The sequence below is a fragment of the Oncorhynchus clarkii genome, unplaced genomic scaffold, assembly GCF_045791955.1.
Source record: "Oncorhynchus clarkii lewisi isolate Uvic-CL-2024 unplaced genomic scaffold, UVic_Ocla_1.0 unplaced_contig_1925_pilon_pilon, whole genome shotgun sequence".
NCBI lineage: Eukaryota > Metazoa > Chordata > Actinopteri > Salmoniformes > Salmonidae > Oncorhynchus > Oncorhynchus clarkii.
This window is the reverse complement of record NW_027260983.1, coordinates 85987-99354: the sequence shown is the minus strand read 5'-3', so window position 1 is coordinate 99354 and position 13368 is coordinate 85987. Positions and strand designations below refer to the sequence as shown.

Genomic DNA, 13368 nt, shown 5'->3' with positions numbered 1-13368 from the left:
CATGATGACAGCCCCTTTAATTCATGATGACAGCCCCTTTGATTCATGATGACAGTCCCTTTGATTCATGATGACAGTCTTTTTGATTCTTGACGACAACCCCTTTGATTCTTGATGACAGCCCCTTTGATTCATGATGACAGCCCCTTTGATTCATGATGACAGCCCCTTTGATTCATGATGACAGTCCTTTTGATTCATGATGACAGTCTTTTTGATTCTTGACGACAACCCCTTTGATTCATGATGACAGTCCCTTTGATTCATGATGACAGTCTTTTTGATTCTTGACGACAACCCCTTTGATTCTTGATGACAGTCCCTTTGATTCATGATGACAGTCCCTTTGATTCATGACGACAGCCCCTTTAATTCATGATGACAGCCCCTTTGATTCATGATGACAGTCCTTTTGATTCATGATGACAGTCCTTTTGATTCATGATGACAGTCTTTTTGATTCTTGACGACAACCCCTTTGATTCATGATGACAGTCCCTTTGATTCATGATGACAGTCTTTTTGATTCTTGACGACAACCCCTTTGATTCTTGATGATAGTCCCATCGATTTTTACACAGTGAATGATTGAGACATGACGACAGTCCTTTTCCATAGATGCTGAAGACCTAAGGGCTGTTTGGCGGTTCAGAGTTAAGGGGCCAGTTTCCCAGACCCAGGTTAATTAAGACCAGTCCTGGACTGAAAAAGAGATTATAAATTGAAAGTGTTTTTAGTCCATGCAGCACTGGGCTTTTAATCTGAATGCCGGAAACGGGCTCCAAGTGTTCCAGGTTTTATACTAGTGCCCTTCCACAGGGCCCCAACCTCAACCCTTCCCCTCCACAGGGCCCCAACCTCAACCCTTCTCCTCCACAGGGCCCCAACCTCGACCCTTCCCCTCCACAGGGCCCCAACCTCAACCCTTCCCCTCCACAGGGCCCCAACCTCAACCCTTCCCCTCCACAGGGCCCCAACCTCAACCCTTCCCCTCCACAGGGCCCCAACCTCAACCATTCTCCTCCACAGGGCCCCAACCTCGACCCTTCCCCTCCACAGGGCCCCAACCTCAACCATTCTCCTCCACAGGGCCCCAACCTCGACCCTTCCCCTCCACAGGGCCCCAACCTCGACCCTTCCCCTCCACAGGGCCCCAACCTCAACCCTTCACATCCACAGGGCCCCAACCTCGACCCTTCCCCTCCACAGGGCCCCAACCTCAACCCTTCCCCTCCACAGGGCCCCAACCTCGACCCTTCTCCTCCACAGGGCCCCAACCTCAACCCTTCCCCTCCACAGGGCCCAAAACTCAACCCTTCCCCTCCACAGGGCCCCAACCTCAACCCTTCCCCACCACAGAGCCCCAACCTGGACCCTTCCCCTCCACAAAGCCCCAACCTGGACCCTTCCCCTCCACAGGGCCCCAACCAGGACCCTTCCCCTCCACAGGGCCCCAACCTGGACCCTTCCCCTCCACAGAGCCCCAACCTGGACCCTTCCCCTCCACAGGGCCCCAACCTGGACACTTCCCCTCCACAGGGCCCCAACCTGGACCCTTCCCCTCCACAGGGCCCAAACTTGGACCCTTCCCCTCCACAGGGCCCCAACCAGGACCCTAACCAGGAACCTTCCCCTACACAGAGCCCCAACCTGGACCCTTCCCCTCCACAGGGCCCCAACCTGGACCCTTCCCCTCCACAGGGCCCCAACCTGGACCCTTCCCCTCCACAGAGCCCCAACCTGGACCCTTCCCCTCCACAGAGCCCCAACCTGGACCCTTCCCCTCCACAGAGCACCAACCTGGACCCTTCCTCTCCACAGGGCCCCAACCTGAACCTTTCCCCTCCACAGGGCCCCAACTTGGACCCCTTGTTTGTAAACAATGTCATTGTAAATGCTGTGTAGCCTCAAAAGATGGTTAAAACTATAATTGTGACATCATGGATGGTCAGTCCTTGCATCCATAGCTCTGTGAATAAATTTGAAAGCATCATTCCTCAGACGGACAACACAGACAACTAACAACAACATGATATTGGGTGGTGGTCTGTTTCCCTGTCTTTCTAGTCACTGAGCACAGAACAGCGCCCCCTTCTGGATGACAGAATTCTCCTCCCTGGATCATACATCATTACACACCATGATCACAGGGGACAGTGTTTATTTTATTCCTCATGTTTGTGAAACTACTGATGGTCAGTGTTCAATAAATGTGTTTCAAACAGTGAATTCTACTCTTTATTACATAAAAAACAAGTGAATATAGAGTTATAGTTATAGGACTTATGTTGTTTATGTTCAGTACTGTCTGGTATGCTTCTGTTTCAGTGTGTTTGAAAGCTTGCACGTGCGTGACCTATATTATGAACTGTTAGTAGTGGCCGGGGGGGGGGGCGGGGGGGGGGGATCTCAGGCAAGCAACTGGAAACTGCATCTTTAGTCCCCGTAGATAGGGTTTAAACACCTTGTGATCTTTAGTCCCCGTAGATAGGGTTTAAACACTGTGATCTTTATTCTCAAACAGTCGTGAAATAACGCTGCATTTGAATCATCACAGATGAGACTTCAGATTGTCCGAGAGAGGCGTAATTAAGAGTAGGTAACAAGGGAAATGGAGTAATTAAGAGTACGTAACTAGGGTATTGGAGTAATTAAGAGTACGTAACTAGGGTATTGGAGTCATTAAGGGTGTCACTAGGGTATTGGAGTCATTAAGGGTACGTAACTAGGGTATTGGAGTCATTAAGGGTACGTAACTAGGGTATTGGAGTCATTAAGGGTACGTGACTAGGGTACGTAACTAGGGTATTGGAGTAATTAAGAGTACGTAACTAGGGTATTGGAGTAATTAAGAGTACTTAACTAGGGTATTGGAGTCATTAAGGGTGTCACTAGGGTATTGGAGTCATGAAGGGTATGCAACTAGGGTATTGGAGTCATTAAGGGTACGTAACTAGGGTATTGGAGTAATTAAGAGTACGTAACTAGGGTATTGGAGCCATTAAGGGTGTCACTAGGGTATTGGAGTCATTAAGGGTACGTAACTAGGGTATTGTAGTCATTAAGGGTACGTGACTAGGGTATTGTAGTCATTAAGGGTACGTGACTAGGGTACGTAACTAGGGTATTGGAGTAATTAAGAGTGCGTAACTAGGGTATTGGAGTAATTAAGAGTACGTAACTAGGGTATTGGAGTAATTAAGAGTACGTAACTAGGGTATTGGAGTCATTAAGGGTGTCACTAGGGTATTGGAGTCATTAAGGGTACGTAACTAGGGTATTGTAGTCATTAAGGGTACGTGACTAGGGTATTGTAGTCATTAAGGGTACGTGACTAGGGTACGTAACTAGGGTATTGGAGTCATTAAGGGTACGTGACTAGGGTATTGGAGTCATTAAGGGTACGTAGCTAGGGTATTGGAGTCATTAAGGGTACATAACTAGGGTATTGGAGTCATTAAGAGTACGTAACTAGGGTATTGGAGTCATTAAGGGTACGTGACTAGGGTACGTAACTAGGGTATTGGAGTCATTAAGGGGTACGTAACTAGGGTATTGGAGAAATTAAGAGTACATAACTAGGGTATTGGAGTCATTAAGGGTACGTAACTAGGGTATTGGAGTCATTAAGAGTATGTAACTAGGGTACGTAACTAGGGTATTGGAGTCATTAAGGGTACGTAACTAGGGTATTGGAGTCATTAAGGGTGCGTAACTAGGGTATTGGAGTCATTAAGGGTACGTAACTAGGGTATTGGAGTCATTAGGGGCGGCAGGGTAGCCTAGTGGTTAGAGCGTTGGACTAGTAACCGGAAGGTTGCAAGTTCAAACCCCCGAGCTGACAAGGTACAAATCTGTCGTTCTGCCCCTGAACAGGCAGTTAACCCACTGTTCCTAGGCCGTCATTGTAAATAAGAATTTGTTCTTAACTGACTTGCCTAGTTAAATAAAGGTAAAACTTAAAAAAAAAATTAAGAGTATGTAACTAGGGTATTGGAGTCATTAAGAGTATGTAACTAGGGTACGTAACTAGGGTATTGGAGTCATTAAGGGTACGTAACTAGGGTATTGGAGTCATTAAGGGTACGTAACTAGGGTATTGGAGTCATTAAGGGTACGTAACTAGGGTATTGGAGTAATATTGGGTACGTAACTAGGGTATTGGAGTCATTAAGGGTACGTAACTAGGGTATTGGAGTCATTAAGGGTACGTAACTAGGGTATTGGAGTCATTAAGGGGTACGTAACTAGGGTATTGGAGTCATTAAGGGTACGTAACTAGGGTATTGGAGTCATTAAGGGTACGTGACTAGGGTACGTAACTAGGGTATTGGAGTCATTAAGGGTACGTAACTAGGGTATTGGAGTCATTAAGGGTACGTGACTAGGGTATTGGAGTCATTAAGGGTACGTAACTAGGGTATTGGAGTCATTAAGGGTACGTAACTAGGGTATTGGAGTCATTAAGGGGTATGTAACTAGGGTATTGGAGTCATTAAGAGTACGTGACTAGGGTACGTAACTAGGGTATTGGAGTCATTAAGGGTACATAACTAGGGTATTGGAGTCATTAAGAGTATGTAACTAGGGTACGTAACTAGGGTATTGGAGTCATTAAGGGTACGTAACTAGGGTATTGGAGTCATTAAGGGTACGTAACTAGGGTATTGGAGTCATTAAGGGTACGTAACTAGGGTATTGGAGTAATATTGGGTACGTAACTAGGGTATTGGAGTCATTAAGGGTACGTAACTAGGGTATTGGAGTCATTAAGGGTACGTAACTAGGGTATTGGAGTCATTAAGGGGTACGTAACTAGGGTATTGGAGTCATTAAGGGTACGTAACTAGGGTATTGGAGTCATTAAGGGTACGTGACTAGGGTACGTAACTAGGGTATTGGAGTCATTAAGGGTACGTAACTAGGGTATTGGAGTCATTAAGGGTACGTGACTAGGGTATTGGAGTCATTAAGGGTACGTAACTAGGGTATTGGAGTCATTAAGGGTACGTAACTAGGGTATTGGAGTCATTGAGGGGTATGTAACTAGGGTATTGGAGTCATTAAGAGTACGTGACTAGGGTACGTAACTAGGGTATTGGAGTCATTAAGGGTACGTAACTAGGGTATTGGAGTCATTAAGGGTAGGTAACTAGGGTATTGGAGTCATTAAGGGTACGTGACTAGGGTACGTAACTAGGATATTGGAGTCATTAAGGGTACGTAACTAGGATATTGGAGTCATTAAGGGTAGGTAACTAGGGTATTGGAGTCATTAAGGGTAGGTAACTAGGGTATTGGAGTCATTAAGGGTACGTAACTAGGGTATTGGAGTCATTAAGGGTAGGTAACTAGGGTATTGGAGTCATTAAGGGTACGTGACTAGGGTATTGGAGTCATTAAGAGTACGTGACTAGGGTACGTAACTAGGGTATTGCAGTCATTAAGGGTACGTGACTAGGGTATTGGAGTCATTAAAGGTAGGTAACTAGGGTATTGGAGTCATTAAGGGTACGTAACTAGGGTATTGGAGTCATTAAGGGTACGTAACTAGGGTATTGGAGTCATTAAAGGTAGGTAACTAGGGTATTGGAGTCATTAAGGGTACGTAACTAGGATATTGGAGTCATTAAGGGTAGGTAACTAGGGTATTGGAGTCATTAAGGGTAGGTAACTAGGGTATTGGAGTCATTAAGGGTAGGTAACTAGGGTATTGTTGTCATTAAGGGTACGTGACTAGGGTATTGGAGTCATTAAAGGTAGGTAACTAGGGTATTGGTGTAATATTACGAGGTTCATTCCCAACTCCTTTGGTGAAAAACAGAAAACTAAATAATTACTTCCAGTATTGACTTCTTATTTCAGTTTGAACAAAACTGCACCACTTTATTTTATTTTTAAAAGCTTCTTTAATTTCATCATCATTAGATCACACAGTGGAGCGAATCCTCCAATCAGACGGTACCAACGAGATAAGAGATACCTTCCTGACAATACTAAACCATAAAGCCCAACGTGTCAGTGAGACGCAGTGGAGCAGACAAAAATAATCATGGATAAAAACACACAGCTGAGACGGCTTTGACAGGCTCTCTCACACCAGCTTAGAAACAAAACCATTTGGATACCATGCAGTGGGCTTGTGGGCACTTTCACATTCAACACAGTCAAGCTCTCTCTTGCAGACACACACACATACAGACACACACAGACACACACACAGACACACACACACACACAGACACAGACACAGACACACACACACACACAGCAGCTGTTGTTGTTCTTTACTGATGGAATGGGGTTTGGGGAGCGGTAGAGGGGGATGAGTGGTAGAGGGGGATGAGTGGTAGAGGGGGTTTGTTGCGTGGTAGAGGGGGTTTGGTGCGTGGTAGAGGGGGTTTGGTGCGTGGTAGAGGGGGTTTGGTGCGTGGTAGAGGGGGTTTGGTGCGTGGTAGAGGGGGTTTGGTGCGTGGTAGAGGGGGTTTGGTGCGTGGTGGAGGGGGTTTAGTGCGTGGTAGAAGGGGTTTGGTGCGTGGTAGAGGGGGTTTGGTGCGTGGTAGAGGGGGTTTGGTGCGTGGTAGAGGGGATTTGGTGTGTGGTGGAGGAGGGATGTGTGGTAGAGTGGGGTTGGGGAGAGGTAGAGGGGGTTGGGGAGCAGTAGAGGGGGTTTGGGGAGCGGTAGAGGGGGTTTGGGGAGCGGTAGAGGGGGTTTGGGGAGCGGTAGAGGGGGTTTGATGCGTGGTAGAGGGGGTTTGGGGAGCGGTAGAGGGGGTTTGGGGAGCGGTAGAGGGGGTTTGATGCGTGGTAGAGGGGGGTTGGGGAGAGGTAGAGGGGGGTTGGGGAGAGGTAGAGGGGGTTGGGGAGAGGTAGAGGGGGTTGGGGAGCGGTAGAGGGGGGTTGGGGAAAGGTAGAGGGGGGTTGGGGAGCGGTAGAGGGAGGTTGGGGAGCGGTAGAGGGGGGTTGGGGAGCGGTAGAGGGGGTTTGGGGAGCGGTAGAGGGGGTTTGGGGAGCGGTAGAGGGGGTTTGGGGAGCGGTAGAGGGGGTTTGGGGAGCGGTAGAGGGGGTTTGGGGAGCAGTAGAGGGGGTTTGGGGAGCAGTAGAGAGGGGGTAGAGGGGGGTTGGGGAGCGGTAGAGGGGGTTTGGGGAGCGGTAGAGAGGGTTTGGGGAGCGGTAGAGGGGGTTTGGGGAGCGGTAGAGGGGGTTTGGGGAGCGGTAGAGGGGGTTTGGGGAGCGGTAGAGGGGGTTTGGGGAGCGGTAGAGGGGGTTTGGGGAGCAGTAGAGGGGGTTTGGGGAGCAGTAGAGGGGTGTTGAGGGGGATTGGGGTAGAGGGGGTTGGGGAGCGGTAGAGAGGGGGTAGGGGAGCGGTAGAGGGGGGTAGGGAGGGATTGGGGTAGAGGGGGTTGGGGAGAGGTAGAGAGGGGGTAGAGGGGGTCGGGGAGCGGTAGAGGGGGGTAGGGAGGGATTGGGGTAGAGGGGGTTGGGGAGAGGTAGAGAGGGGGTAGAGGGGGTCGGGGAGCGGTAGAGGGGGGTAGGGAGGGATTGGGGTACAGGGGGTTGGGGAGAGGTAGAGAGGGGGTAGAGGGGGTCGGGGAGCGGTAGAGGGTGGTTGGGGGGTAGAGGACTGGTAACAGGCCCATGTTCATAGTCTCGACACCCTACTGAGTGAGAGGTGTCCGTGTGATCAGTCGATCAGTCAGAGACATAAAGAGACTTGAAGCCAGAGGGAGAAAAAAAACTGTCCTTGACAGCAGTAATACTGTAGTAGTACTAGATAGTAGTACTGTAGTAGTACTAGATAGTAGTACTGTAGTAATACTAGTCTTCATTTCCCCAGGCCAATCTTCTTGGCCTCCGTTTCGTAGATCAACAGCCTCCACATTTTAACTATGAACACCTCGGCCTCTTCGTCCAGAACCTGCAGGTACAGTACATCATTCAGTCAAGTTAGTTAGTGATCTCGTCTCTTAACACTTTTATAGCCAACTCAAATGTAGGATTTACATGTCCTTTAGCAGACTCTTATCCAGAGCGACTTACAGTTGAGTGCAGTCATCTTAAAAATAACTGAGGTGAGACAACTACACATCTCAAGTCGTAGAAAGTCTGAACGAGTGGAACAAGCTAGAAGTAGCTCATACGTGTGAACATACGATCACTATTAGTGGTTCAGCCTTGAAGATCGTTCTAATGACCATGTTTAATGATTGGCTAATGATCTACTCACCATGGCAACATCATCCAAGATCCCCTGCGGTGTGCCGTGAGACATGACCTTTAGGAGATAACATAACAAGCTGGTCAGACATCACACCGTGAGACATGACCACTACAGTAGTGAGTCATTTAGCAGACTCTCTGATCCACTACAGTAGTGAGTCATTTAACAGACTCTCTGAGCCAGAGCCACTACAGTAGTGAGTCATTTAACAGGCTCTCTGATCCAGAGCCACTACAGTAGTGAGTCATTTAGCAGACTCTCTGATCCACTACAGTAGTGAGTCATTTAACAGACTCTCTGAGCCAGAGCCACTACAGTAGTGAGTCATTTAACTTCTTGACCATACTTGAGACGCAGACGTCTCAAGTATGCCCCTGGAAATGCAAATGCGCTACGCTAAATGCTAAATGTACTCGTTACAACTCAATCTTTGATCAAAATTCACAAGCAGGGTATTGAATTAAAGCTACACTCGTTGTGAACCTAGCCAGCAAGTCAGATTTTTAAAATGCTTTTCGGCGAAAGCATGAGAAGCTATTATCTGATAGCATGCACCCCCCAAAATGCCAGCCCGACACGTAAACAACAGATTTTGCGGTAGCCGGCGCTACCCAAAACGCAGAAATAAAATATAAAACATTCATTACCTTTGACGAGCTTCTTTCTTGGCACTCCTATATGCCCCATAAACATCACTATTGGGTCTTTTTTTCGTTTAAATCGGTCCATATATACCCAAAATAGCTTTGTATGGAAGCTGTGTCATTCAGAAAAAAACATCGTTTTTAAACGCTGCGTAATTTTTTAAAATTAAAAAAGTCGACGATAAACTTTCACAAAACACTTCGAAATCCTTTTGTAATCCAACTTTAGGTATTAGTAAACGTTTATAATCTATCAAAATGATTACAGGGCGATGTATTTTCAATAGGTCTTCACTTGCAAAACAATGGCTTCTAATGTCTTCATCAACTACATCCGGGTGAAGACTGGGAAAATGGAGGTCAGATAGATGGATTTTCCAACAATTAATTCAATTGAAAATGAGGACAATGGCGCCATCGTGCGGAATTTGTATGAATTGCAGGCAGTTCGATATTAAATTCTGTTCTCTTTTAACAACTCGTGGAAGTGACTTATGGAAATTATTTTTAGCTTTCAGAGAGCAGTTTTTCTTGCGTTTTTCAATGAAACACACGATCTGTTATAGTCACAGCCGTGATTTAACCAGTTTTATAAACTTCAGAGTGTTTTCTATCCACACATACTAATCATATGCATATACTATATTCCTGGCATGAGTAGCAGGACGCTGAAAAGTTGCGCGATTTTTAACAGAATTTTCGAAAAAGGAGGGGGTAGAAGTAAGATTAACAGACTCTCTGAGCCAGAGCCACTACAGTAGTGAGTCATTTAACAGACTCTCTGATCCACTAAAGTAGTGAGTCATTTAGCAGACTCTCTGATCCAGAGCCACTACAGTAGTGAGTCATTTAACAGACTCTCTGAGCCAGAGCCACTACAGTGGTGAGTCATTTAACAGACTCTCTGATCCAGAGCCACTACAGCAGTGAGTCATTTAACAGACTCTCTGATCCAGAGCCACCACAGTAGTGAGTCATTTAACAGACTCTCTGAGCCGATTACAGTTAGTGCAGAAAGACAGGTACAACTCACCTTCGAACAAACGAAGTCGACTAGCGTAGCTTCCTCCTCTCCGATATATTCTATAATCTTCTTGTTGATCCAGGGTCTGATGCGACGGTCCATCAGAGTCTGAGGAGAAGAACAAAAAGGTGGCAGACTTGGTGTTTTAAAAAGAGACACAGGAACGACACAGGAACGTTTACCCCCCTTATAAAACGTACACACACACACGCCCAAATTCCTACCGGCGCGATTAAACGGTTAGCCGCGGCGCCTCGGAAATGTAAAAGGGAGAGAGCACATCTCCAACAAGATTCCCCGGGACAAGATGAAAAAAATAAATAATGAAAAGAGGCATTCGTGGCTCATTCCGGCTGCAACCGAACTCTAATTTACAAAACGAGAGACTTTATTCCAGACCTCGGGACGACTAAGTATAAATCCACTCCTACAAAACATAGCTAAGAGAGATTACAACACAACATTCAGGTTCTACTTCGCTATCGAACAAGCTGAGTCGACAAAAACATGTTTACAATAGTGGTGGTATATGTACCCCACTTTGGGCGGAGTCTCCTCCTCCTCCTCGCTAAATCATTGCATCTTTATTGCTAGGCAGGAAACTAAAGTGATACGGACAACAAACTGTTCCTTCTCCCTGACCTCGACCCCGCCCCTTAATTAAACGTGACCTGACCTCGACCCCGCCCCTTAATTAAACGTGACCTGACCTCGACCCCGCCCCTTAATTAAACGTGACCTGACCTCGACCCCGCCCCTTAATTAAACGTGACCTGACCTGACCTCGACCCCGCCCCTTAATTAAACGTGACCTGACCTCGACCCCGCCCCTTAATTAAATGTGACCTGACCTCGACCCCGCCCCTTAATTAAACGTGACCTGACCTCGACCCCGGCCCTTAATTAAACGTGACCTGACCTCGACCCCGCCCCTTAATTAAACGTGACCTGACCTCGACCCCGCCCCTTAATTAAACGTGACCTGACCTCGACCCTGCCCCTTCATTAAAAAACGTGACCTGACCTCGACCCCGCCCCTTCATTAAAAAACGTGACCTTACCTCAACCCTGCCCCTTAATTAAACGTGACCTGACCTCGACCCCGCCCCTCTTCATCACTAATACATGACTCTCTCCCCTTATCAATGCCTGCCACATGTGATCGTCCTCTCTAACACTCCCAAGCTTAATTGCACACACACTATATACCTTCCTCCTACAGATACCCCATTAACCTCTGGTGTACACACTCTAAACCATAGCACTCAATAATTCAATAGAATACCTGATAATTCACCCTATTTCAAGTGTGGGAGTTAGAATCCATCACTCTATATTTAGAGAAGAGAGCTCTAGCCTGGGTCTGTTTGTGCTATCATCTATTGGGAGTTGAAATGAAACATACCAGATACCAGGCTAGAAGAGCTCATCCTAAATGAGTCCACAGCAGTCTGTTTGATGTAAATCTCAGTAATCTATCCATAAGACCAGGTCATATAGTCTCTCCACAACCCCTCTTCATCCTAAATGAGTCCACAGCAGTCTGTTTGATGTATATCTCAGTAATCTATCCATAAGACCAGGTCCCATAGTCTCTCCACTGCCCTCCTCATCATCCTAAATGAGTCCACAGCAGTCTGTTTGATGTATATCTCAGTAATCTATCCATAAGACCAGGTCCCATAGTCTCTCCACTGCCCTCCTCATCATCCTAAATGAGTCCACAGCAGTCTGTTGATGTAAATCTCAGTAATCTATCCATAAAACCAGGTCCTAAAGTCTCTCTGCCCCCTCTTCATGCTTAATGAGTCCACAGCAGTCTGATTGATGTAAATCTCAGTAATCTATCCATAAGACCAGGTCCTATAGTCTCTCCACTGCCCTCCTCTTCATCCTTACCGAGTCCACAGCAGTCCAGTCCAGAGGGTAGTTAAACAGCTCCGGTCTGGCTGTAGGGATCTTCTCAATGAGACTCCTGATGTGTTTCCGTTTCTCCTCTGTGTTTTGTCCTCCTTTCCCTCCGGGTACCTCTGCCCCGTCCAGACCCAAGCTCTTATCATCCTCGCCGTAGTCCAGCGGAACCAGCTTACGTTTACGAGGCGCCTCGTCGGCCTCCTCCTCGCCGAACTTGTTGAAGACGCTGTCGACGTTGGCAAGCTTCTTACGTTTACTCCCAGTGTGGACCTGATGGCTGGGGCTGGCGCCGGCTCCTGGAGACGGGAGAGGGGGAACAAGAGAGAAACAGTGGGTTATAGTGGGGAAGGAGAGAGAGAGAGGGAAGGAGAGCGAGGAGAGAGGGAAGGAGCGAGAAAGAGAGGGAAGGAGAGCGAGAGAGAGAGGGAAGGAGAGCGAGAGAGAGAGGGAAGGAGAGCGAGAGAGAGGGAAGGAGAGCGAGAGAGAGAGGGAAGGAGAGCGAGAGAGAGAGGGAATGAGAGAGAGAGCGAGAGAGAGGGAAGGAGAGCGAGAGAGAGGGGGAAGGAGAGCGAGAGAGAGAGGGAAGGAGAGCGAGAGAGAGAGGGAAGGAGAGCGAGAGAGAGCGAGAGAGAGGGAAGGAGAGAGAGAGAGAGAAAGAGGGAAGGAGAGCGAGAGAGAGCGAGAGAGAGAGAAAGAGGGAAGGAGAGCGAGAGAGCGAGTTAGTGGGGAAGGATAGAGAGAGAGAGACGGAATGAAAGTGTGTTATAGTGAATGAAGGGCCAAATCGATAAGGCCAGGCTGAGAAATGAAGATGACAACTATTAACTTTTAAATCTATTAGAAGAAAAGTGATGTATCCTTTAACATAAAATGTTAAACTTCTTCAGACACCACTTCACTTTTTCCACATTTTGTTACAGCTTGATATTAAAGATCGGGTCACACACACACTACCCCATAACGTCAAAGTCGAATCATGTTTTTAGAAATACTTTACAAATGAAAAGCCGAAATGTCTTTAGTCAATAAAGTATTCGACCCCTTTCGTTATGGCAAGCCTAAATACATTCAGGAGTAGAAATCTCCTTTAATCTGATCACATACTAAGTTGGCGCATGGACAGCGTAGGCAATAAGTGTGTTTGACATGATTTTTGAGTGACTGCCTCATCTCTGTACCCCACATATAAAACTGTGGCGAAATGAAGCACCGTGCGTTGACACAGAGGGAAAAAGATCGCTCCTTCGGCTCTTTGTGGAGAACTACAGTGCCTTGCGAAAGTATTCGGCCCCTTGAACTTTGCGACCTTTTGCCACATTTCAGGCTTCAAACATAAAGATATAAAACTGTATTTTTTTGTGAAGAATCAACAACAAGTGGGACACAATCATGAAGTGGAACGACATTTATTGGATATTTCAAACTTTTTTAACAAATCAAAAACTGAAAAATTGGGCGTGCAAAATTATTCAGCCCCTTTACTTTCAGTGCAGCAAACTCTCTCCAGAAGTTCAGTGAGGATCTCTGAATGATCCAATGTTGACCTAAATGACTAATGATGATAA

At 47.0% G+C, this 13368-nt stretch overlaps 2 protein-coding genes across 2 annotated transcripts in view; one reads left to right on the top strand and one right to left on the bottom strand.

The window, feature by feature from the left end:
* The first annotated feature begins 765 nt into the window (after window positions 1–765).
* Window positions 766–1905, top strand: LOC139402790 (proline-rich protein HaeIII subfamily 1-like). Its single transcript, XM_071146707.1, has one exon. The coding sequence runs from the start codon at window positions 766–768 to the stop codon at window positions 1903–1905; it is 1140 nt and encodes a 379-aa protein (XP_071002808.1).
* Window positions 1906–5885: 3980 nt separating this feature from the next.
* The window catches only part of LOC139402793 (RNA-binding protein 25-like), a 41538-nt gene continuing 34055 nt past the window's right edge, over window positions 5886–13368 (bottom strand). Inside the window, exons 15-18 of the mRNA XM_071146709.1 lie at window positions 11789–12099; window positions 9899–9997; window positions 8228–8275; window positions 5886–7918 (exon numbers count right to left, since the gene is read on the bottom strand). Of these exons, the coding sequence (XP_071002810.1) occupies window positions 7826–7918; window positions 8228–8275; window positions 9899–9997; window positions 11789–12099 (551 nt within the window). The 3' untranslated portion in view covers window positions 5886–7825. The remainder of the gene's footprint in view (window positions 7919–8227; window positions 8276–9898; window positions 9998–11788; window positions 12100–13368) is intronic.

Bases quoted from the DNA above. Each gene is read 5' to 3' on its own strand.
- LOC139402790 (XM_071146707.1), top strand. From the start codon at position 766: ATGCCGGAAACGGGCTCCAAGTGTTCCAGGTTTTATACTAGTGCCCTT.